Here is a 25,122-nt window from a genome sequence, read left to right on the forward strand (position 1 = left end):
ATGTGTTCCCTCATCTCGACGATTGGCTGGTAAAGAGCACCTCGGAGGACGGTGCTCAGGAGTACATGCGGAAGACTATTCAAGTGCTGGAACTATTAGGGTTCATAATAAATTACCCCAAGTCCCATCTCACGCCGGTTCAGAAATTGGAATTCATTGGAGCGTTGTTCAATATGAGGACAGTTCGAGCCTTTCTTCCCAAGGTATGGGCAGACAACCTTCTGTCTCTTGTGTCCATGGTTCGACAGTCTCAGCAAGTCACAGCTCGGCAGATGTTGAGACTCTTGGGGCTCATGGCCTCCACTGTTCATGTCACACCCATGGCACGTCTGCATAAGAGATCTGCTCAATGGACCCTGGCTTCTCATTGGTGTCAAGCCACTGACCTTGTGCATTCTCTTCAGTGGTGAACAATTCAATCCAGTTTGACCATAGGACGTCCATTCCAAATTCCTCAGCCACAGAAAGTGCTGACGACGGATGCGTCTGTCCTGGGGTGGGGGGCTCATGTAGATGAGCTTCACACATCTCTCCAAGACTCAGGTCTTCAGATCAATCTCCTGGAGCTCCGAGCGATCTGGAACACTCTAAAGGCTTTCAGAGATCAGCCGTCCAACCAAATTATCTTGATTCAAACAGACATTCAGGTTGTGATGTACTACACCAACAAGCAGGGAGGTACCGTATCTCGCCCTCTGTGTCAGGAAGCCATCCAGATGTGGCTATGGGCGCGTCATCATGGCATGTTTCTCAAAGCCACTTATCTGGCAGGTGTAAGCAATAGCTTGGCCAACAGACTGAGCAGGACAATGCATCCTCACAAGTGGTCTCTGAATATGGGTGTAGCCCGCAAGATCTTCCAAGCATGGGGCACCCCCTCAGTGGATCTTTTTGCCACTCACCACAATCACAAGGTCCCTCAGTTCTGTTCCAGGCTTCAGGCCCACAGCAGACTAGCATCGGATGCCTTCCTCCTTCGTTGGGAGACAGGCCTTCTGTATGTATATCCTCCCATACCTCTGGTGGGAAAGACTTTGTTGAAACTCAAACAAGACTGCGGAACCATGATTCTGATCGTCCCCTTTTGGCCGCGTCAGATCTGGTTCCCTGTTCTTCTGGAGTTGTCCTCCAAAGAACCATGGAGATTGGACTGTTTTCCGACCCTCATCAGGCAGAACGAAGGGTTGCTTCTACATCCCAACCTCCAGTCTCTGGCTGACACGGCCTGGATATTGAGAGCCTAGAATTCACTTCATTGGGTCTCTCGGAGAGTGTCTTCCGGGTCTTGCTGGCTTCCAGGGAAGATTCCACTAAGAGGTGTTACTCTTTTAAATGGAAAAGGTTTGCCATCTGGTGTGACAGCAAGGCCATGGATCCCCTTTCCTGTCCTACACAGACCCTGCTTGAATACCTTCTACACTTATCAGAGTCTGGTCTCAAGACCAACTCCATAAGGGTTCACCTCAGCGCAATTAGTGCTTATCATAAGCGTGTAGAGGATAATCCTATCTCTGGACAGCCTTTAGTGGTTCGCTTCATGAGAGGTTTGCTTTTGTCAAAGCCCCCTGTCAAACCTCCACTGGTGTTATGGGGTTTCAACGTTGTTCTCACCTAGCTGATGAAAGCTCTTTTTGAGCCACTGAATTCCTGCCATCTTAAGTACTTTACCTGGAAGGTCATTTTCTTGGTGGCTGTTACTTCAGCTTGTAAGGTCAATGAGCTTCAGGCCTTAGTAGTGGATGCACCTTATACTAAGTTTCATCACAATAGGGTAGTCCTCTGCACGCACCCTAAGTTCCTGCCGAAGGTAGTGTCAAAATTCCATCTGAACCAGTCAATTGTCTTGCCAACATTATTTCCCCGTCCTCATGCCCACCGTGGTAAAAGCAGCTTGCACACCTTGGACTGCTAGAGAGCATTGGCCTTTTGCATGGAGCGGACGAAGTACTTCAGACAGTCCGCCCAGTTGTCTTTTTCTTTTGATCCCAACAGGAGGGGAGTCGCCATCGGTAAACGCACTATTTCCAATTGGCTAGCAGATTGCATTTCCTTCGCTTATGCCCAGGCTGGGCTTACTCATAATATCAGAACCATGGCTGCGTCGGTGGCTCACTTGAAGTCAGCCTTCATTGAAGAGATTTGCAAAGCTGCGACGTGGTCTTCAGTCCACACATTCACATCTCATTACTGCCTTCAGCAGGATACCTGACGAGACAGTCGGTTTGGACAGTCGGTGTTGCAGAATCTGTTTGGGGTATAGAATCCAGCTCCAGCACCCAAGGCCTGTTTTATTCTGTTCCAGGCTGCACTCTCAGCTAGGTTGTATACAGGTTTAGGTTAATCCATGTTATGTCCTCGCCGTTGTGAGGCCCAATTGACCAGTGTTTATTGTTTTGGGTGAGCATGGATGCTAGGGATGCCCCACTTGTGAGGATAATACAGCTTGCTTGTCTTCGGAGAAAGCGAAGATACTTACATGTAGCAGGTATTCTCTGAGGACAGCAGGCTGATTATCCTCACAAACCCACCCACCTCCCCTTGGAGTTGTCTTCTCTATTTTTCTTTTTTGCTTTTGACTGAACTGAGGAGTGCAGCCACGTGGCGGGCGGGAAGGCATTCTGCACGTGTGCAGTCAGAAGCGTGTCACGCTCAGAAGGCTTTAGCAAACGTTTGCTATTTGGAATGCCGGTTTCTGGTCTGGCGCAGATCGCCTACCCACTCGTGAGGATAATCAACCTGTTGTCCTTGGAGAATAGCTGCTACAGGTAAGTATCTTCGCTTTATTGCCAATTAATGCTGATAATTGCTTGTTAGCATCCAATTATCAGCACTGATTGGCTCACTATCAAATTAAATTACGCATGCAAATCAGAATACGCCCAGATTTGCGCACATAACTCAAGGCACCATATATAGAATCCGTGGGAATGTGTTGAAGAAAGACCTCCTGAAATTGACGAGTTAGGGGGAGTGGGCACTGTATCTTCAGGGCCAGTACAGAATGGAATGTTAAATGTCAGCATACAAAACACAGGCTCTGCGAAGCTTTGACTGGGACCTCTAAGGATAGTGTTGGGACGGGATTTAGCTAACTTGTTTTACAATTATAATTTAGAAAAACAAATATTCTTATATGAATTGTTCTGCAAATCTTTTCTTACTTGTCTTTCATCCAGTGAGCCGAAGCACACTTTTTCAGCACCATATATTGACTTACTAACAAGAAGATTAAAGATTGACCCACTAGATGAGACACTCCTAGGAGAAAATTGGAGGCTTCCAGAATATGAACTTGACATAAAAATATCTAGAGCAACTGTTCACTGCTGCTATGCCTACCGAGGTATGAATCCTTGGATTTCCTTTGATACCTCTTGTGTAACTTGAAGTCATATAGGAGGCAGTTTCAAAAATGCCTACACTGATATAAAATCATAGAATCTGCCAGTACTTGTATTCATGATCGTCGTAGCAGTTTTCAAAGAAATAGGACAAACATTCTTACCCTTTGGAAAATTGCCCTGGGGAAAAAAAGTGCCCACAGAGATGTGCTCCTTCTGTTTCTGTGAGTACTTTTCCATTGTAAATAATATACAGTATGTAGACTTAAAATTGTATTCTGCATGCATTATTTCTCTCTGCAGACCTAAACATGCCTTGTGAATGCTGTTCCTTATACAAGTGAAAGTATGTGTTTTGTTGATCATCACACTCACTTTTACCTGGGAAGTTAAGTAGTCGGTTTATCTGTATAAATAACTATTTGTCCAGGTAAATGACTTTTGAAAATGAACCTGCCTGTATAGCTGATATTTTCTCTTAAGAATGCTGCTTTAAGGAATCAGGTCCAGCTGTTAAGGTATTAAAAGGTCTGGTTTTCAGAAGAAACCCAATAAACCTGAAAATTACAATGGAATTATTTATTTATTTTTAAAGGCTTTATAAACTGCCTTTCCAAAACACTAGTCGCTCAGTGTGGTATATAAACATTAGTTAATCAAAAAAATAAGTTTAAAACTGATAATACTTCCAAAATGTTAATAGCAAATTATAGGATTTTAAAGAAATGTTTTCTGTGTCTTTCCACTCTCCATAATAGTCCTCTCATTTACATCTATGACTTAATTCATTTATATTTAAACCAAACTACTCATGCTATGCTGTGTTAAAACTTTTTTTTGAGAAAAAAATTTGTTAAAGTTTTTTTTTTTTAAGAGATCATCATATAGGGGGTCTTTTATTTTACTAAGGTACGCTAGCGTTTTTATCTCATGCTAGAAATCAGCTGGTGCTAAACACAGAGAAGCCCATATGGGCATCTTGGTGTTTAGCGCCAGCGGATTCCTAGCTCGAGCTAAACACACTAGTGCACCTTAGTAAAAGACCTCCATAATTTGTGAGACAAATCTTCATTATGTTCACTTTACTAAACTGTTCCTTGAATTATCTGCCTGACCGGTTAAATAGCACTTAACCGGTTATCTGCTGAATATTCATGGTCAGCGCATACTCCCGGATTCTGTGTAGTGCGCTTAGATTTAGATGCCAAAATGGGCGCGGATTCTATAACACAGCGCGTAACTTAATTGGCTTAACAGCACTTATCAAGCAATAATGAGCACTAATTGGCACTGATTAAAATTTGGGCGTACAACTCGGTAAGCGTATTCTGTAACAATGTGCGCCGAACTTCGAATGTGCAGAGGCAAAAAGAGGTGTGGTTATAGGCAGAGAAATGGGTGTTTCATAGTGTTCCAAAATTTAGACACCTAGTTATAGAATATGGCCCAGTGCGCCTAAATCTACGCGCTGAGATTTATACCAGGTTTTCATTGGCATAAATGGATGTGCACAGATATCGGCGCTGAAATATCAACTAAGCATATTCTATAATCGGTGCCTAAATCTAGGTTTTTTTTAGGCGCCATATATAGAATCACCTACATAGGGGCTAACCAGCTATATCATGCGATATAGCAAGCTAGCTGTCAATATTCAGCATATCACCAGCTAAGTTTGGCGGTCAAATCGTGCCGCCCAAATAGCAGGCCTATCTTTGGCCACTATAAACTTAACTGACATGCACTGAATATTGCATAGTCAGTTAAGCTGGCCCAAAAAACACCCGGATATTCTTTGCCAGTAACCGGAAATGGCCCTGCATAGAATATCCGTGTTTAGTGCTGGCATCGGGTGGACAGCATGCTGAATATCGGCCAATATAAGTCCAACGTTTAACTAGTAATTTTCAAATTATTTTCCTTTTGTATATAACATCACTTAGGAAGTATTTTACAAAGGCGTGGTAACATTTTTAGCACATACTAAATGCTAGAGACGCTCATAGGAATATATAGGCGTCTCTAGCGTTTACCGCACGCTTATTTTTAGTGCACACTTATTTTTAGTGCATGCTAAACAATGCTAGTGTGCCTTTGTATAAGGCCCACTTAATTATTTAAGTTGAGTATGAAGGGTCTACAATCCCATTTACTATGTCTACCCATACTGATGTAATCATCCATCCGATGTGCTATATTTTATGATATCAGCATACCATGTCTCTAGAAGAGAAAAGAGCTCTGCAATGAATTTCAAACACCATCAATTACTGATAGTCAGTCATGTCTTAGTAACATCTATTTGTCTGTCTGTCTTCCCCCCCCCCCCCCCCCCCCAGTTCTGTTCTGCTGCTCATCTGCTTGTCGGTGCAATTCCCCACAGGCCTGCCCATGGTCAAATGATAGTTCAAATGGTAGTTTCATCATTTGTGATAGTACCAAGTTAAGATCCCATAATTCTGAGGAAACCTGTTGTGAATCTTGCTACCAGCAGGAGCTTACAAATAGTTTGGTTTTTTTTAACTATAAATTCATAGTAGATTGCTACAGTTACTGACCTTATACTGAGGCCTGGATCTGAGAAGGCAAAAAAATATTGAAGCTGTGAAGATACTAAGCACCTGAATGGATTCTTCTTCTATTCTGAGCACCAAGTTGCCAATCTTCTCCATTTAAAAGAATATGATTTTCTGGTGGGATATTTTTGCTAAATGATAAGAGAATGTCCTGTACCTCATTTGACAAACTGAGATTCCTAGTGGGCAGACTTCTATGGTCTGTGCCCTGAAAATGGCAAGGATAGATCAAGATCATGTATGCATATGCTATGAGCTTATCTTAATGGGCAGACTGGATGGACCATTCAGGTATTTATCTGACATCCTCTACTATGCTACTATGAGACCTGCTAGCTTCCTCCTTTTAATATACATACATGCAGGGCTGAGGAATAGAGACTGTGATGCAGAGGTTTTGCATTCTTTTGTGTGATGAGGTTTGGATGATCTGGAAGCATTATAGGAGATCCTTGACTGAGTTGTTGAAGTCAAGGAAACCAAATCTGTCTTGGCCAGTGTAGTATTGTTAGAATCAACTAAACAGAGTCCCTGCATGCCCTCTAAATGTCCTGGATAATAATTAAATTAGAGTGAACATCTAAAAAATGCACTGCTTCCATGCTATTACAAATGTGTCTCCTGCTATTTGATTCTTGCTCAGGTGGGTGGAGCAGAAATCTGGACATTTGCTGTTCTCTGTCACAAAGAGATTCACTTGCTGCTGACCCTGTGTTCCCTTAATGATCGATGCTTGTAAATCTCACCTCCGCTCCGTGCATGTTTGGATTCTACGAGATCTTCTGCATTCTGTTGCATTGCTCCCCTTTTATGGAATGCCATTTCTGCTCATGTTAGATTAGAACTTTCATATCCAAAGTTTTAAAATGCTTATAAGACATATTTGTTTGCCAAGTGTTCGATACAGTGGTATAGTTTGGTTATGGAGAGAGGCATCTGAACTGTGTCTGTCTAGTATTTTCTTGAATGTTCTCCTCTGAGACTTTCTCCTATCCTATCTATATTATGGATTTCTTTTCTTACTTTGATTTATTTTAACTTATTGTAAACTGCTTTGCTATTTGCTTTGAAAGGTGGTATATTAAATACCGATAAACCATGAACTATATTTGAAAAGGTTTAACATTTGCTTTTCTCTTTTGTTCATAAACTACTCATTAAGATGTAATTGTCAACTCATCTTGTTGGCTGGATAACATTCCTTCGAAGGTAGATGAGGTAGCCTTTTTGCCAAGTTCCAAATGCTCACCATTTCTAAAAATAGATGCTCTCAACCAGTTGCTCCCTAGTATTCTTGATTCTATGCCATAATCAAAAACTAGGCTCTACATTTGCCTGGGGTTGGTTGGTGGGCTTCAGTGATTATCTGCCCTTTATTTTTTGCTTCTATCGACCTTGTTGAGGAGGTCTTTGTGATTGAGACCTGGTGTAAGTACAAGAGTAGGGCTGGTATTTCTTGTAAGGATAGTAGGGTCTCTGGTACAGATGATACTGCATTCCATGATAAGAATATGATTGTTGCTGATTGTTATTTTCTACTGCTAAAGTCTGGATTGTAGAGCAGCTATCTCTTATGATACTGTTTATTTGACCCTTTCTCTGAAAAGTTTTTTCCAGTGCAAGGTATGTCTGCAAATCAGTTGTTCACATCATTCCAGAGGCCAGATGCCCTTAACTAAGCTTCCTTGCTATAGCTATTATTGCTCCTATCAGTGCTGTGTCATAAGCATCATAAGCTGTCCTAAATCAAGTTCTTGATGTGCATAGCAAGCTTCTGGATCCCTATAGGTTCTGAGACAGATGAAACCAAGTTTCTAAGTCCAGGTTTCCAAGTTTATTTAATATTTGCTACCTCGCCCTGTGGAAGCCTTCAGGGTGGTTTACAATCTAATATAGTGAGAAGAGACAAAAGAAAAAGTGAACACAAACTAAGGGACATGACACAACAAGGGCAGTAGGGGTAGAACTACAATCACAATAGTAAAGTGGGTGGAGTATTTTTTTTTTGTTACATTTGTACCCCATGCTTTCCCACTCATGGCAGGCTCAATGTGGCAATGGAGGGTTAAGTGACTTGCCCAGAGACACAAGGAGCTGCCTGTACTGGGAATTGAACTCAGTTTCTCAGGACCAAAGTCCACCACCCTAACCACTAGGCCACTCCTCCACTCTTGTATCCATTCGAATTGGTGTGCTGCTATTCTGGAACATCTGATTTCCTATAGCGTCAGGCAACTTCAAATCTTTTCCCAAGACAGTATCTCAATATAATCCTGAGCTTTTTTAAAATTTTTTTTATAAATTTCAAATTAAATCAATTAAAGAATATATTTCAGCTTAAAAATCATCAATAGTTAAAGACAAAATGAAAATCACTTCAGTGGGGAAAGCACTAGGACTATACAGACTGAAGCTGAAAAGGAGCAGGACTAGTCCAACCATTAGGCAAGACTAGGTGGTTGCCTAGGGCATCAGCCTCTGGAGGCTGGAAAAAGCTGCTGCAGTCAGTCGTTTTTGTAGTAATATGGTCTTGCGGAGCATTTTGCCATACAGCGCCTCCATAAATATGCTGTTTTGAAAATCTGAATTTGAAAACACATTACATAAGTACATAAGTACATAAGTAGTGCCATACTGGGAAAGACCAAAGGTCCATCTAGCCCAGCATCCTGTCACCGACAGTGGCCAATCCAGGTCAAGGGCACCTGGCACGCTCCCCAAACGTAAAAACATTCCAGACAAGTTATACCTAAAAATGAGGAATTTTTCCAGTCCATTTAATAGCGGTCTATGGACTTGTCCTTTAGGAATCTATCTAACCCCTTTTTAAACTCCGTCAAGCTAACCGCCCGTACCACGTTCTCCGGCAATGAATTCCAGAGTCTAATTACACGTTGGGTGAAGAAAAATTTTCTCCGATTCGTTTTAAATTTACCACACTGTAGCTTCAACTCATGCCCTCTAGTCCTAGTATTTTTGGATAGCGTGAACAGTCGCTTCACATCCACCCGATCCATTCCACTCATTATTTTATACACTTCTATCATATCTCCCCTCAGCCGTCTCTTCTCCAAGCTGAAAAGCCCTAGCCTTCTCAGCCTCTCTTCATAGGAAAGTCGTCCCATCCCCACTATCATTTTCGTCGCCCTTCGCTGTACCTTTTCCAATTCTACTATATCTTTTTTGAGATACGGAGACCAGTACTGAACACAATACTCCAGGTGCGGTCGCACCATGGAGCGATACAACGGCATTATAACATCCGCACACCTGGACTCCATACCCTTCTTAATAACACCCAACATTCTATTCGCTTTCCTAGCCGCAGCAGCACACTGAGCAGAAGGTTTCAGCGTATCATCGACGACGACACCCAGATCCCTTTCTTGATCCGTAACTCCTAACGCGGAACCTTGCAAGACGTAGCTATAATTCGGGTTCCTCTTACCCACATGCATCACTTTGCACTTGTCAACATTGAACTTCATCTGCCACTTGCACGCCCATTCTCCCAGTCTCGCAAGGTCCTCCTGTAATCGTTCACATTCCTCCTGCGACTTGACGACCCTGAATAATTTTGTGTCATCGGCGAATTTAATTACCTCACTAGTTATTCCCATCTCTAGGTCATTTATAAATACATTAAAAAGCAACGGACCCAGCACAGACCCCTGCGGGACCCCACTAACTACCCTCCTCCACTGAGAATACTGGCCACGCAATCCTACTCTCTGCTTCCTATCTTTCAACCAGTTCTTAATCCATAATAATACCCTACCTCCGATTCCATGACTCTGCAATTTCTTCAGGAGTCTTTCGTGCGGCACTTTGTCAAACGCCTTCTGAAAATCCAGATATACAATATCAACCGGCTCCCCATTGTCCACATGTTTGCTTACCCCCTCAAAAAAATGCATTAGATTGGTGAGGCAAGACTTCCCTTCACTAAATCCGTGCTGACTTTGTCTCATCAGTCCATGTTTTTGTATATGCTCTGCAATTTTATTCTTAATAATAGCCTCCACCATCTTGCCCGGCACCGACGTCAGACTCACCGGTCTATAATTTCCCGGATCTCCTCTGGAACCTTTCTTAAAAATCGGAGTAACATTGGCTACCCTCCAGTCTTCCGGTATTACACTCGATTTTAGGGACAGATTGCATATTTCTAACAGTAGCTCCGCAAGTTCATTTTTTAGTTCTATTAATACTCTGGGATGAATACCATCAGGTCCCGGTGATTTACTACTCTTCAGCTTGCTGAACTGACCCATTACATCCTCCAAGGTTACAGAGAATTTGTTTAGTTTCTCCGACTCCCCCGCTTCAAATATTCTTTCCGGCACCGGTGTCCCCCCCAAATCCTCCTCGGTGAAGACCGAAGCAAAGAATTCATTTAATTTCTCCGCTACGGCTTTGTCCTCCTTGATCGCCCCTTTAACACCATTTTCGTCCAGCGGCCCAACCGACTCTTTGGCCGGTTTCCTGCTTTTAATGTATCTAAAAAGTTTTTACTATGTATTTTTGCTTCCAACGCTAATTTCTTCTCAAAGTCCTTTTTTGCCCTCCTTATCTCCGCTTTGCATTTGGCTTGGCATTCCTTATGATCTATCCTGTTACTTTCAGTTGGTTCTCTTCTCCACTTTCTGAAGGATTGTTTTTTGGCTCTAATGATTTCCTTTATCTTACTGTTTAGCCACGCCGGCTGACGTTTAGTCTTTTTTCCCTTTTTCCTAATACGTGGAATATATTTGTCCTGAACCTCCAGGATGGTGTTTTTAAACAGCATCCACGCCTGATGCAAGTTTTTTACTCTGCGAGCTGCTCCTTTCAGTCTTTTTTTTCACCATTTTTCTCATTTTGTCGTAATCACCTTTTCTATAGTTAAACGCTAGCGTACTTGATTTCCTAGTTTCACTTCCTTCAATGCCAATATCAAAACCGATCATATTATGATCACTGTTATCAAGCGGCCCTCGTATCGTTACCCCCTGCACTAGATCATGAGCACCACTAAGGACTAAGTCTAGTATTTTTCCTTCTCTTGTCGGCTCCTGAACTAGCTGTTCCATGAAGCTGTCCTTGATTTCATCAAGAAATCTTATGTCCCTTGCGTGTACAGATGTTACATTACCCCAGTCTATATGCGGGTAATTGAAATCCCCCATTATTATTGTGTTGCCCAGTTTGTTTGCGTCCCTGATTTCCTTTAACATTTCCGCATCCGTCTGTTCGTCCTGGCCAGGCGGACGGTAGTACACTCCTATCACTATCCTTTTCCCCTTTGCACATGGAATTTCAATCCACAGTGATTCCAAGGAGTGTTTTGCTTCCTGCAGAATTTTCAATCTATTTGATTCAAGGCTCTCGTTAATATACAATGCTACCCCTCCACCAATCCGATTCACCCTATCACTACGATATAATTTGTACCCCGGTATGACAGTGTCCCACTGGTTATCCCACCAGGTCTCAGAGATGCCTATTATATCTAATTTTTCATTTAGTGCAATATATTCTAACTCCCCCATCTTATTTCTTAGGCTCCTGGCATTCGCATATAGACATTTCAAACTATGTTTGTTGTTCCTAAGTACATTGCTTGCTGTTTTGAAAGATTCCTCTGACAAAGACTGTGTTTGAATCACGGCCCATGTTGGGTTAATCGGCAAATCATCTTAGAGAATAAACTTTACTTATCCTGAACATTTTGGTTGGCTTCCTCCACTTCTTTGGTTTCATCTGTGTGATTGTGTGGATTTTATCAGTGCCTTCAGGTTTTGTTTTGTGGAGACTAAGTAAAACAATAGATTCTGGCAGCTACACAAATTCAAAGAACCATCAGAATATACTTTAATCTGCTGCATTTTTATAAGATGTATAGAATGTTTGTGTGATTATCATTATTGTTGATCTTAATTATCAAATCCTGAGAAAGCTGTGGGCTAGGGACCTGAAAGTTAATCGAAGGGGGGATATAAGGCTGAAGGTATGCCTAAGACACCCACCACCTTTGCACCAGCTCTGAGGGAGCCCCTGGTGCTACATGCATGAGCCAGAGATTCCCCTGATATAGCACTGCATTTTGAGGTTTCCATGGAGTTGTCAGTGCTGGATAATGAGCGGAGAAGTAGCCTAATGGTTAGTGCAGTGGCTTCGATTAGTACTGCAGCTCCTTGTGACCTTGGGCATGTCACTTAACCCTCCATTGCCCTAGGTACAAAAACTTAGATTGTGAGCCCTCTAGGGACTGAGAAAGTTACCCGCATATAATAAAAAGTAAACCACTTTGGTTGTTCCTCAGAAAGAGTATATCAAATCCCTGATCTTTTACTCTTAACTGCCATTAACCATCTTGTCTCCTCTGGGTGCCTTTTCATGGTGTTTAAAGTTTAGCTGGTGAATTCAAACTGGTTTTTATCTCCATTTATGAGAGTCAGAATTGGCTGATTTCTTTAATGCTTAGGGCTGTGATTTGTTAGATTGCTCCCTAAGATCATAAGAATATAAGAATAACCATTCTGGGTCAGACCAATGGTCCATCTAGCCCAGTATCCTGCTTCCAGCAGTGGCTAATCGAGGTCACAAGTACCTGGCAGAAACCCAAATAGTAACAAGATTCTGGAATCCCAAAGAGTACATAAGAACATAAGATTATCCATTAGATCAGACCAATGGCCCATCCAGCCCAGTATCCTGCTTCCAATAGTGGGCAATCCAGGTCACAAGTACCTGGCAGAAACCCAATTAGTAGCAACATTCCATCCTACCAATCCTGGGACAATAGTGGCTTCGCCATGGTCCGCCATGTTTTTGAACCATTGACCAGAGGAGACGGCGTGACAACTAAAAACTTGGATGGTTTTTGAAGAATTCCCCTGAAGCAGCTTGCATTTAGCGAAACAGGGCTTCCCTGTCGGGATTTGAACATTGATTTGTGGAGTACAGTGAACGATTAGCCGAAGTTATAACTCTCCGGTTCAGATAAGTACTCTTTCCAAGTTTTTTTCTTTTTTTCTTTTTTGAAAAAGTTTTGTTGAATTTAGAATTGGCTGAGAGTATCTCCTTTACAAATGTTGCCAAAGTATTCAGCTAAACAATTGGCAAATTAATTTATGACATATAGTGTGGAGTTTTTTTTAAGACACATGATTGATACGGTCCTCTCATTATACAAAAGGCTTGTCCTTTAACAACGAGATGGTCTGTTATACCTGATGTCTTTTTTTCTCCACTTTTGTTGTATTGCCAAATTCTGATCTGTTTGACTTGTCAACTATTTGTAATTTTGGTAGACAGAGGTATTTATTGATTATATATTCTACCTATTCCGGTTTTTGAATTGAGTGACAATAGTGGCTTCCCCATGTGTATAACTGCTAGAGGCTTTCAGCACTGCTGTTTCTTCCACAGATTTACATTTGCTAGGTAATGGCTTCCTGATCTCCTGGCCCTTGGTGACATTTGGGCACTTTTTTGGCAGTTGAGAAGAAAGTGAAGTTCACAGTGACACATGGAGGGGCATTTTCGAAAGGGACGTCCAAGTTGTGATTTGGACGTCCTTGCAAAACGGCGAAATCCAGGGGCGGGGAAACCTATATTTTCTAAACAAGATGGACGTCCATCATTCGTTTCGAAAATACCATCAGAGACATCTAAATCCTTAAATTTGGACGTCCCTAGACATGGATGTCCCTAGTCACAGACATTTCTGACTTTCGGTGATTTTCAAAACCAAAGACGTCCATGTCAAAAACGTTCTAATGTAAGCCATTTGGGCATGGTAGGAGCCAACATTTGTAGTGCACTGGTCTCCCTGACATGCCAGGACACCAACCAGGCACCCTAGGGGCCACTGCAGTGGACTTCATAAAATGCTCCCAGGAACATAGCTCCCTTACCTTGTGTGCTGAGCCCCCCAAAATACCCCAAAACCCACTGCCCCCAACTGTACACCACTACCATAACCCTTACGGGTGAAGGGGGCACCTATATATGGGTACAGTGGGTTTGTGGTGGGTTTTGGAGAGCTCGCTGTTTCCTCCACAAATGTAACAGGTGGGAGGAGTATGGGCCTGGGTCCGCCTATCTGAAGTGCACTGCGATACCCACTAAAACTGCTCCTAGGACCTGCATTCGCTGTCATGGACCTGAGTATGACATCTGAGGCTGGCATAGAGGCTGGCACAACATATTTTTCAAGATGTTTTTTGAGGGTGGGAGGGGGTTAGTGACCACTGGGGGGAGTAACGGGAGGTCATCCCCAATTCTCTCCGGTGGTCGTGTTGTCATTTCGGGCACCTTTTTGTGGGTTATTCGTAAGAAAAACATGTCCAGGTGAAAACGTCCAAGTGTTCGTTAGGGTCATCCTTGTTTTTTTCGATTATGGGTCTCTTTCGAAAATGAGCCCAATTGTTGCATGGGAACTCCAGTGCAGGTTCAGAAACTTTTGCTAGAGATTTGGAATAGGAACTGGGTCAGCTCTGTTAGGTGATGTTTTCACCCATATATGTTGCTATTGTGATCTTTCTTGTCTATGGAGAAAATGCATTTCTCGTGGCATATTTATTTATTTACTTATTCATTTATTTTGTTATTTATTTATGTGTTCTCCAAGGACAAGCAGGCTGCTTGTTCTCACGACTGGGTGACGTCCGCGGCAGCCCCCACCAACCGGAAGAAGCTTTGCGGGACTGGCTTTTGACTGGATCCACGGGAACATAGCCGCCCTCAAAGTGTCCGTACCGGACGATCTGCCGGTCGGAGGGAGGTTAAAATTTTTTCACCAAAGGTGGCCTCTCATAACCTCCGACCAGTGGGTTCTCCAAATAGTGTGGTGCAGATACGCCCTGAATTTGGCCTCCCTGCCACCAAATTGTCCTCCGGGAGCTCAATCCTTCAGCTCCCATCACAAGCAGGTACTTGCAGAGGAACTCTCCGCCCTTCTCAGCGCCAATGCGGTCGAGCCCGTACCACCCGGGCAGGAAGGACAGGGATTCTATTCCAGGTACTTCCTTGTGGAAAAGAAAACAGGGGGGATGCGTCCCATCCTAGACCTGAGAGGCCTGAACAAATTCCTGGTCAAAGAAAAGTTCAGGATGCTTTCCTTGGGCACCCTTCTGCCAATGATTCAGAAAAACGATTGGCTATGTTCCCTGGATTTAAAGGACGCATACACTCACATCCCGATACTGCCAGCTCACAGACAGTATCTCAGATTCCGCCTGGGCGCACGGCACTTTCAGTATTGTGTGCTGCCCTTTGGGCTCGCCTCTGCCCCACGAGTGTTTACAAAGTGCCTCGTGGTGGTAGCGGCGTACCTACGCAAGCTGGGAGTGCACGTGTTCCCATATCTCGACGATTGGCTGGTCAAGAGCACCTCGGAGGCGGGAGCCCTCCGGTCTATACAGTGCACTATTCAACTTCTGGAGCTGCTGGGGTTTGTGATAAATTACCCAAAGTCCCATCTCCAGCCAACACAGTCTCTGGAATTCATAGGAGCTCTGCTGAATACCCAGATGGCTCAGGCCTTCCTTCCCGAAGCGAGGGCCCACAACCTCCTGTCCCTCGCTTCGCAGACCAGAGCGTCTCAGCAGGTCACAGCTCGGCAGATGTTGAGACTTCTGGTTCATATGGCCTCCACAGTTCATGTGACTCCCATGGCTCGTCTTCACATGAGATCTGCTCAATGGACCCTAGCTTCCCAGTGGTTTCAAGCCACCGGGAATCTAGAAGATGTCATCCGCCTCTCCACCAGTTGCCGCACTTCACTGCTCTGGTGGACCATTCGGACCAATTTGACCCTGGGACGTCCATTCCAAATTCCGCAGCCCACGAAAGTGCTGACGACGGATGCATCTCGCCTGGGGTGGGGAGCTCATGTCGATGGGCTTCACACCCAGGGTCTGTGGTCCCTCCAGGAAAAGGATCTGCAGATCAACCTCCTGGAGCTCCGAGCGATCTGGAACGCACTGAAGGCTTTCAGAGATCGGCTGTCCTACCAAATTATCCAAATTCGGACAGACAATCAGGTTGCAATGTATTACACCAACAAGCAGGGGGGCACCGGATCTCGCCCCTTGTGTCAGGAAGCCGTCGGGATGTGGCGTTGGGCTTGCCAGTTCGGCATGCTCCTCCAAGCCACATACCTGGCAGGTGTAAACAACAGTCTGGCCGACAGACTGAGCAGAGTCATGCAACCGCACGAGTGGTCGCTTCATTCCAGAGTGGTACGCAAGATCTTCCGAGAGTGGGGCACCCCCTCGGTGGACCTTTTCGCCTCTCAGACCAACCACAAGCTGCCTCTGTTCTGTTCCAGACTACAGGCACACGGCAGGCTAGCGTCGGATGCCTTTCTCCTCCATTGGGGGACCGGCCTCCTGTATGCTTATCCTCCCATACCTTTGGTGGGGAAGACCTTACTGAAGCTCAAGCAAGACCACGGCACCATGATTCTGATAGCGCCCTTTTGGCCCCGTCAGATCTGGTTCCCTCTTCTTCTGGAGTTGTCCTCAGAAGAACCGTGGAGATTGGAGTGTTTTCCGACTCTCATTTCGCAGAACGACAGAGCGTTGCTGCACCCCAACCTTCAGTCCCTGGCTCTCACGGCCTGGATGTTGAGGGCGTAGACTTCACTGTGTTGGGTCTGTCTGAGGGTGTCTCCCGTGTCTTGCTTGCCTCTAGGAAGGATTCCACTAAAAAGAGTTACTTTTTCAAGTGGAGGAGGTTTGTCGTTTGGTGTGAGAGCAAGGCCCTAGAACCTCGTTCTTGCCCTGCACAGAACCTGCTTGAATACCTTCTGCACTTTTCAGAGTCTGGCCTAAAGACCAACTCAGTAAGGAATCACCTTAGTGTGATTAGTGCTTACCATTATCGTGTGGAAGGTAAAGCCATCTCTGGAGAGCCTTTAGTCGTTCGATTCATGAGAGGCTTGCTTTTGTCAAAGCCCCCTATCAAGCCTCCCGCAGTGTCATGGGATCTCAACGTCATCCTCACCCAGCTGATGAAACCTCCTTTTGAGCCACTGAATACCTGCCATCTGAAGTACTTGACCTGGAAGGTCATTTTCTTGGTGTCAGTTACTTCAGCTCGTAGGGTCAGTGAGCTTCAAGCCCTAGTAGCTCATGCTCCATATACCAAATTTCATCACAACAGAGTAGTGCTTCGCACCCACCCAAAGTTCCTGCCGAAGGTGGTGTCGGAGTTCCATCTTAACCAGTCAATTGTCTTGCCAACATTCTTCCCCAGGCCGCATACCCGCCCTGCTGAATGTCAGTTGCACACATTGGACTGCAAGAGAGCATTGGCCTTCTACTTGGAGCGGACACAGCCCCACAGACAGTCCGCCCAATTGTTTATTTCTTTCGACCCTAACAGGCTAGGGGTCGCTGTCGGGAAACGCACCATCTCCAATTGGCTAGCAGATTGCATTTCCTTCACTTACGCCCAGGCTGGGCTGGCTCTTGAGGGTCATGTCACGGCTCATAGTGTTAGAGCCATGGCAGCGTCGGTGGCCCACTTGAAGTCAGCCACTATTGAAGAGATTTGCAAGGCTGCGACGTGGTCATCTGTCCACACATTCACATCACATTACTGCCTCCAGCAGGATACCCGACGCGACAGTCGGTTCGGGCAGTCGGTGCTGCAGAATCTGTTTGGGGTGTAAATCCAACTCCACCCTCCAGGACCCGAATTTATTCTGGTCAGGCTGTACTCTCAGTTAGTTGTTCTTCGTAGGTCAATTTCTGTTGTTCCCTCGCCATTGCGAGTTTCAATTGACCTGGGTTCTTGTTTTGAGTGAGCCTGAAAGCTAGGGATACCCCATTCGTGAGAACAAGCAGCCTGCTTGTCCTCGGAGAAAGTGAATGATACATACCTGTAGCAGGTGTTCTCCGAGGACAGCAGGCTGATTGTTCTCACCTACCCTCCCTCCTCCCCTTTGGAGTTGCGTTTTCATCTTTTGCTTGTCATTCAACTGGCGGGAACGGTCGCGCACGGGCGGGAAGACGGCTGCGCATGCGCGGTGGGCGTGCCCTGCGTGCGGACCGCCTGCGAAGCTTCTTCCGGTTGGTGGGGGCTGCCGCGGACGTCACCCAGTCATGAGAACAATCAGCCTGCTGTCCTCGGAGAACACCTGCTACAGGTATGTATCATTCACTTTCTTGTATCCCACTGTTATCCAAAAATAGGTTTCGGTTCAAAGTGGCTTACAATTTACAGTTAGGTGAAATTACAATTATGGTTCTTAGGACAATGATAGCTTATGGAGAGGACATCGATAGTTTATATAGTTAGGTTTGGAATTTTTGAGGTAGGTTTTCATTTCTTTTCTGGGATGTAGTTAGCTGTAGAATTTTTTGAAGAGGTATGTTTTCAGTTCTTTTCTGAATTGAAGATAGTTGGTGATGCCTTTTGTGACCTTTCTATATTGTGACCTTTCTTGTAACCTATTTGATATTGAAACCTACTTCTGTTTATTCTTTAATTCTGGTCACAGTAATCAGAATTTGTCGTACAGAAGCAGCTATTCATGTTCTTAGCAAAGAAGATTAATAATTGTTTAATCACTGTAAACTCTTTAAAGTCTCAATGCTTATGAACTATTATTGTATGTTTATATTAGATCTTTATGTGTTTTATATTATGCAGGTTGTTCAAGTATTCTAAAACTGTCTGAACTTGGTCTTCATGCGAAGGACTGTACCTGTAAACCGTCACCTGCACTGGACGCACAGGTCTAACTTCAAAATCTTACCCAGAATATCTAGAAATGACTTTTCAAAGGAAGCTATGTGTTTACTGGTGACTAGTAATTGAATAACTTCCCTATCTGTAGATGTAGGTACAATGCTGGGCTGAAAATACATCTGGCTATACCAGTACTATCTCTGTGATGGGAAAACAGAGCAAAGGCGGTACTAAGAAATTATCTGTATGGCGGCAATATTCAGGTGCTAGATGGATAATTTATACTTTTAGTTTAGGCCTGTTCAATAGCAGACATGTGGAGAGTAACTTCATAACAGGGCACCATGGGTAGATACTTACAGAGACACCTACCTAGATGCTATTTTATAAAGACAAGTAGGTGCTTACCTGGCTTTATAAAGTATGGGGTAGATATTCAGCTGGCAGCAGTCAGCACTTTTTTAAACGCTGACCATCACTGGCTAAATTAGCCTTGGATATTCAGCACCGGGCCATGTGCAGGCACCGACACTGAATATCCGGTGCTAATATTGGGTGTCCTGGCCACCAGAGCTTATGCGGTCCCCAGCCATATTCAGCCAGGGCCCATATAAGACAGTTATCAGCCGGGACCCACATAACTTTAAAATCCTCTGATCCTCATCCCCCCTAATCCCCCCCCTCCTTCTGATCCCCCTCCTCTCCTCTCTGAACCATCAGGTCCCTTCCGATCCCTCTCCTTTGAGTCAAGGATTAAGGAACGAAGGGACATGCTGTTCCTATTACACTGAATGACTCTCACTGAGAATATTGCTTTCTTCTTAACTTGTAACGAATAAGTTTGGTGACTTTATTCATGTTTTAAGAGATCACTGTTGACCTCTGACGCAGGCATTGTGCGTTAAAACACGGCCCATGTCGGGTCTATATTGGAATTTTCATTTTGCAAATTAAAGGAACTGTGTCCCATTTCTGAAGGCTCTTGGTGCTTTTTGTTGCATGGTGTGTACTTTTACACCCATCACAATTTTATAAGAGGTCATTCACCCTCATACGTGATCATAGTCATGTAGTAATGACTTTATAAAATTACCTCCATAATGCAGATTGTAGCAGCAGTATTGACTGGATTCTAAGTACACTGAGTGCTAAATATATGTAATAATTTAAATGCTATGTCTGGCATTTAAATTATTTTGATCACCACTGTCACTGAAGATCTGGACTTACTGTTCAAACATTTTCTAGGTCAGCTAGTGCATTGAAGTTCTTGGATAATTTAGAGAGGGCTGTGTTTCAGAGTCCGTGCTGATAACTATAAGAAAAAAAAAACAGTGAATCAGAAATGTTTCAAAGATGCACAACTTACTGACATGAGAATGTAATTTCTGTATTTGAATTTGTGCTTCAGACTATTTTTAGTACATACACCTTGGTTTCTAGTCTCCATTGTTCCATTGTTTGGGTCCTAAGAATCAAAATCTTCTGGTTGTCAATTCAAAACCTTGGGCCTCTGCTACTTTTTCAATTAATTCAAAATATTGTTCTCAGTTAAGATAAGAAGATATATTTTCTTCTAGGATGTTACAGAATCTAAATGGTACAAAGAACATGTTGCTTCTGTACAGAAACCGGATCATCGTGTAAAACATGTTATCCAAGTAAGTAAGAAGGAAAAACTGCTGCATTCATCTGTATTTATTCTGGTTATTGTTGAATGAATCGAATTCAAGGTTCTTAGGAGGATTCATCATGTGGTTTACCTCATTCTTCCTTTGTATTTATATCTTCTCTTATTCCATTCTTTCCTATACACTCAGTCAGATCTTCCTCTGATTCCTTCACATCACATATCCAGCCTAAACCGACTCATTAGAATGCCGTCTATGTCTTGACTCCCCTTCTAAGGAAATTATTTTCCTCACAAATTGAGGAATAAAAGTTCTTATTCCAGATGTAAAGCTGGGGTGAAAACTTGATTGGTTGCATATAACACTTCCTAGGGTGGTCTGGATGGCTGCTGCCCACTCTTAAATGTCCACTATCTACTTTCTCAAAGTGGCATTCAGCTTTTCCCCTATCTCTTGTGTCTGTCCTTGTTTCTCTGTTGGTTATTTTTTGCCACTCTCCTCTTTGTTACAGCTGCTATTGTTTGTACTGTAAATTGTCATGAAGGGGCATTTTTGATTTGATGTCTGAGTCCAACTTTAGACATTTTGCTAAAAACGTCCAAAATTCAAGTGGGGAATATAGCCATTTTTAAAACAGAAAAAAATGTCTTATCTTTATTTTTTTTGTCAGAAAATGGCTATTTGCTAGATGTTTTTGAGCTCTGTGAATTTATCTTTTTTCAAAGTTGTTAAATCGCAAGAGGACTGTGAAAAATTACAAGAGGACCTTACGAGACTGGGGCAGCCAAATGGCAGATGACGTTTAATGTGAGCAAGTGCAAAGTGGTGCATGTGGGAAAGAGGAACCCGAACTATAGCTATATGCAAGCTATATGCAAAGTTCCACATTAGGAGTCGCCAACCAGGAAAGGGATCTAGGAGTCATCATTGATGATAGGATGCTGGGCTTGATGGACCTTCGGTCTGTCCCAGTATGTTCTTATGTAATACACAGAGGGCAAGCATCTCTCAATTGAAAGGAAGCTCTGGAATGAGAGGGCATAGGATGAAGGGGGCAGACTCTGGAATAATCTGAGGAAATACTTCTTCATGGAAAAGGTGGTGAATTTGTGGAATAGTCCCAGGTGGAGGGTGGTGGAGGCAAACATTATATCTGAATTCAAGCAAACTTGGGATGAGTACATAGGATCTCTAATGCAGAGGAAGGGACAGTAGATGGCATAGATGGAGAGACTGGATAGGGCATATGGAATTTACTAGCCTTCATTTTTCTCTGTTTCTATATTTCTGTGAAATCTTAGGCAAATCATAGGCACACATGGCCTGAAATCACACATACTAGTCAGTCGAGATGTTGGAAGTTTTATTCTGTATTGACATCATTTTGTTGAAATGCCTGATTAAAACTGGGGAAAAGGAGAATAAATCTGATTTTACAACTGGCCTATTACTTTGCTCACATCCTATCCTATATAATAAAAAGCACCTCCAACGTTCTGAAGCTGACTCTGTGGCAGTGAAAGTTTGAAGGGTTTGTGCTGCCTCTAACGCTGTATCCATCTCCTGAATTGACGTCACGCACTTCCAGGTTCGCCAAGAAACAGCACTGACCAACCACAGGATAGCAGCACAAGGCACAACCTCAACGTCTATAGCCTTCCCTTCGAGTTCGTTCCTTCAGAGTCCTGCCCTCGCGAAAAGAGGAAATGACGTCAGCAGGTGGAACTCAGAGGGAACGAAGTCGAAAGGAAGGCTACAGACGGGCAGGGGTTTCAAAGATGCGGCCGCTTCGACGGAGGTAAACAGGGGAACGAGGAGAATCTCTGGGTGGCTGGAGGGGGAGCAGGGGAGAGAGGACAATCGCTGGGTGCCTGGAGGGGGGGGGGCATGGGAGAGAGGATAATCGCAGGGTGGCTGTAGGAGGAGGCAGAGGAGACAGGAGAATCGCTGGGTGGCTGAAGGGGGGAGAAGGGGAGATAGGACAATCACTGGGTGGCTGGAGGGGGGGCAGGGAAGAGAAGAGAATCGCTGGGTGGCTGGAAGGGGGGCAGGGGAGAGACAAGAATTGCTGGGTGGCTGGAGGGGGGGCAGGGGAAAGACGAGAATCACTGGGTGGCTGGAGTGGGGGCAGGGGAGAGAAGAGCATTAGTGGGTGGCTGGAGGGGGGGCAGGGGAGAGAGGAGAATCGCTGGGTGGCTGGAGGTGGGGCAGGGGAGAGAAGAGTATCGCTGGGTGGCTGGAGGGCGGGCAAGGGAAAAAGAAGAGCATTAGTGGGTGGCTGGAGGGGGGGCAAGGGAAAAAGGAGAATCGCTAGGTGGCTGGAGGGGGGGGCAGGGGAGAGAGGAGAATTGCTGGGTGGCTGGAGGGTGACAGGAGAAAGAGGAGAATCGCTGAGTTTCCAGAGCACCAGCTTAACCTCTTCTTTCTGCTAAAGGATCTTTTTTATCCTGGCCTTCTTAAGAATAAAAACTCTTAGGAAAATCTGTTTAGTATCTTGAAGCAGCAGGAATCAAGGAGCTCACCTGATCAACAAAAGAAGTGAATTTATATATTCATTAAAAAAAAAAGATAAAAATAAGAGGAGAAAAAGGGGTACTGTGCCTTATAACACTGCAGAGCAGGAGGAAGGATTGGTGCCCTGGAGGTGTCATGTGGTTCAGTTATATGCACCAGTGACATCATCCCAGTGCCGACTTGGCACTTTAAAAGCCCATTTTGCTGAGCTAAATGGCCACAGATACATGCCTGGAGGGGCATGCCTAAAGGGAAATGCCCTTTTGGAGCTCCCTTGGAGGAACTGAGAGGCCCAAGATCAATGAAGATTTTATGACGGTCATCTTTGGCACCAAAGTTAAGATTAAGAACAAAGCTCTAAAAGCATCTAAATCTGCATCTCCTAGCCTTAGGTATAAACATGTGTCTATTATAAGGATGATTCCAGAGGCTAATACTTCTCAAATTCCTTCTGTTACTAAGGGTATTTCTCTCAGTTTGGGCAGCAGGACTCCTCACCTTCTGTTAATTCTGGTAAATTGGTTCTATGGATACCTCTCTCCCTTTCAGAAGGGCAAGATCCCAGGTATTTCTCTTCTGAGGAGTCTTGTGGTCTTCCCTCTGATCCCACTCCTTCTCCAGAAAGAAAGCTTTCTCCCACAGAGAGTCTTTCTTTCTCTTCATTTGTCCGGGAAATGTCTGTGGCTATTCCCTTCCCTTTGGTATCTGAGGATGAGCCCAGGACTGAGATGCTTGAGGTCCTTGACTATCCTTCGCCACCTAAGGAGTCATCCACGGTTCCTTTGCATAATGTGCTCAAGGAGACACTTATGTGGAACTGGATGAAACCGCTAAGTAATCCCACCATTCCCAAGAAAGCTGAGTCCCAATATCGGATTCACGGAGAACCTGAGCTGATGAAGTCGCAGTTACCTCACGACTCTATGGTTGTGGATTCCGCTCTCAAGAGAGCCAGTAGTTCTAGAGACTTTGCCTCGGCACCCCCGGGGAGAGAATCTAGAACCCTGGACTCTTTTGGGAGAAAGGCGTATCAGGCCTCTATGCTCGTGGCCAAAATTCAATCTTACCAGCTCTAAACGAGCATTCACTTGAGGAACACAGTGAAGCAACTAGCGGTTGATAAGCTCCCTCCGGAGCAGGAGGTGGTCAGGCAGCAGAAGGCGTGTCGTAAATTCCTGTCCAGGGGTACTTACGATTCTTTTGATGTTGCATCTAGTGGAGGAGTGGCCTAGTGGTTAGGGTGGTGGACTTTGGTCCTGAGGAACTGAGTTTAATTCCCACTTCAGGCACAGGCAGCTCCTTGTGACTCTGGGCAACTCACTTAACCCTCCATTGCCCCATGTAAGCCACATTGAGCCTGCCATGAGTGGGAAAGCACTTGTGCAGCGGTCTTTTTTAAGGTATGTGTTTCGCGTCCTTTTTCTAATGTATGCGGTTCGCGCCTCTAGCACTGCCGCGTTTTAGCATTTTTGTTTCACCTGTGCGCGGTTTTTTCTGTTATTAATATGTAGTGCGTGATTTCTTCTCTAACTAACTTTTAGCTAATCTTGTGTTTTTCAGCTAGTCTTGCGTTTCAATCACGGACCAGTGCTGTAAAAAGGCTATATAGGTAGATCACGTGACTCTTTTTCTTTGGCTTTCTTCTATTCATTCATTTAAATTGCCTGGCGCGACCAAACGGTTGAACATATTTATTTTCTCGTGAATGTTTACCATAAATGTGATTATACGGACTTTCTTTGCGTTTGTTATCCATGCACATTATGTTTTTAATTACATATGTGCTTATATATAAAAAAAATTTTCTCTGTCTTCTACAAGAATTTTTTTCTCTGTCTTCTACAGACCATTTTTAAGATCTTATCTGCAGATCTTTTTATCCCTGGAATCTTTTATCTGGGGTTTGAGATTCCTTTGATGTGTTATATTCAATTTCAACTTGATTAATAAGGTTAGTTTTTTCATTTAGTTTTTTCATTAATTTTTCCTTTACCCCCATGTATGTATATTGTAATTTGCTTCTTGTTTCATCATTTTTTGCTCCTTTTCTTATTTAATGTTCCTTTCCTTAGTATGTTCGTTTAACATATTATGTTAATAGAATTTTACTTTTTGCATTTATATGGTGATTTTTTTTTATCTTTTTGATAATCTATATATGTTCCTCTTTCAGTATAATTTTTGCTGTATTTTATTTTTTATGCTTAATTTGTTTATTTTTTATGCTTAATTTGTTTATTTATTGTTTGTTTATGTTTATAGACTCCTGATGTAGGCCTATCCGGCCGAAACACAACGTTGTGTCGAGTCATTTTTAATGTGTGATTGTTATATTATTATTTGTTTGGAAATTATTAAATTTTGTTTTTTTAA

General features: G+C 43.8%; 1 protein-coding gene across 1 annotated transcript in view; it reads left to right on the top strand.

Moving 5' to 3' along the window:
* LOC115464288 overlaps positions 1 to 25,122 on the top strand; it is a 122,180-nt gene that overhangs the window by 62,015 nt on the left and 35,043 nt on the right. The window contains exons 5-7 of the mRNA XM_030194681.1: positions 3,177 to 3,343; positions 18,566 to 18,651; positions 20,185 to 20,265. Of these exons, the coding sequence (XP_030050541.1) occupies positions 3,177 to 3,343; positions 18,566 to 18,651; positions 20,185 to 20,265 (334 nt within the window). The remainder of the gene's footprint in view (positions 1 to 3,176; positions 3,344 to 18,565; positions 18,652 to 20,184; positions 20,266 to 25,122) is intronic.

This window comes from Microcaecilia unicolor, chromosome 3, assembly GCF_901765095.1.
Source record: "Microcaecilia unicolor chromosome 3, aMicUni1.1, whole genome shotgun sequence".
In the NCBI taxonomy this organism is placed as follows: domain Eukaryota; kingdom Metazoa; phylum Chordata; class Amphibia; order Gymnophiona; family Siphonopidae; genus Microcaecilia; species Microcaecilia unicolor.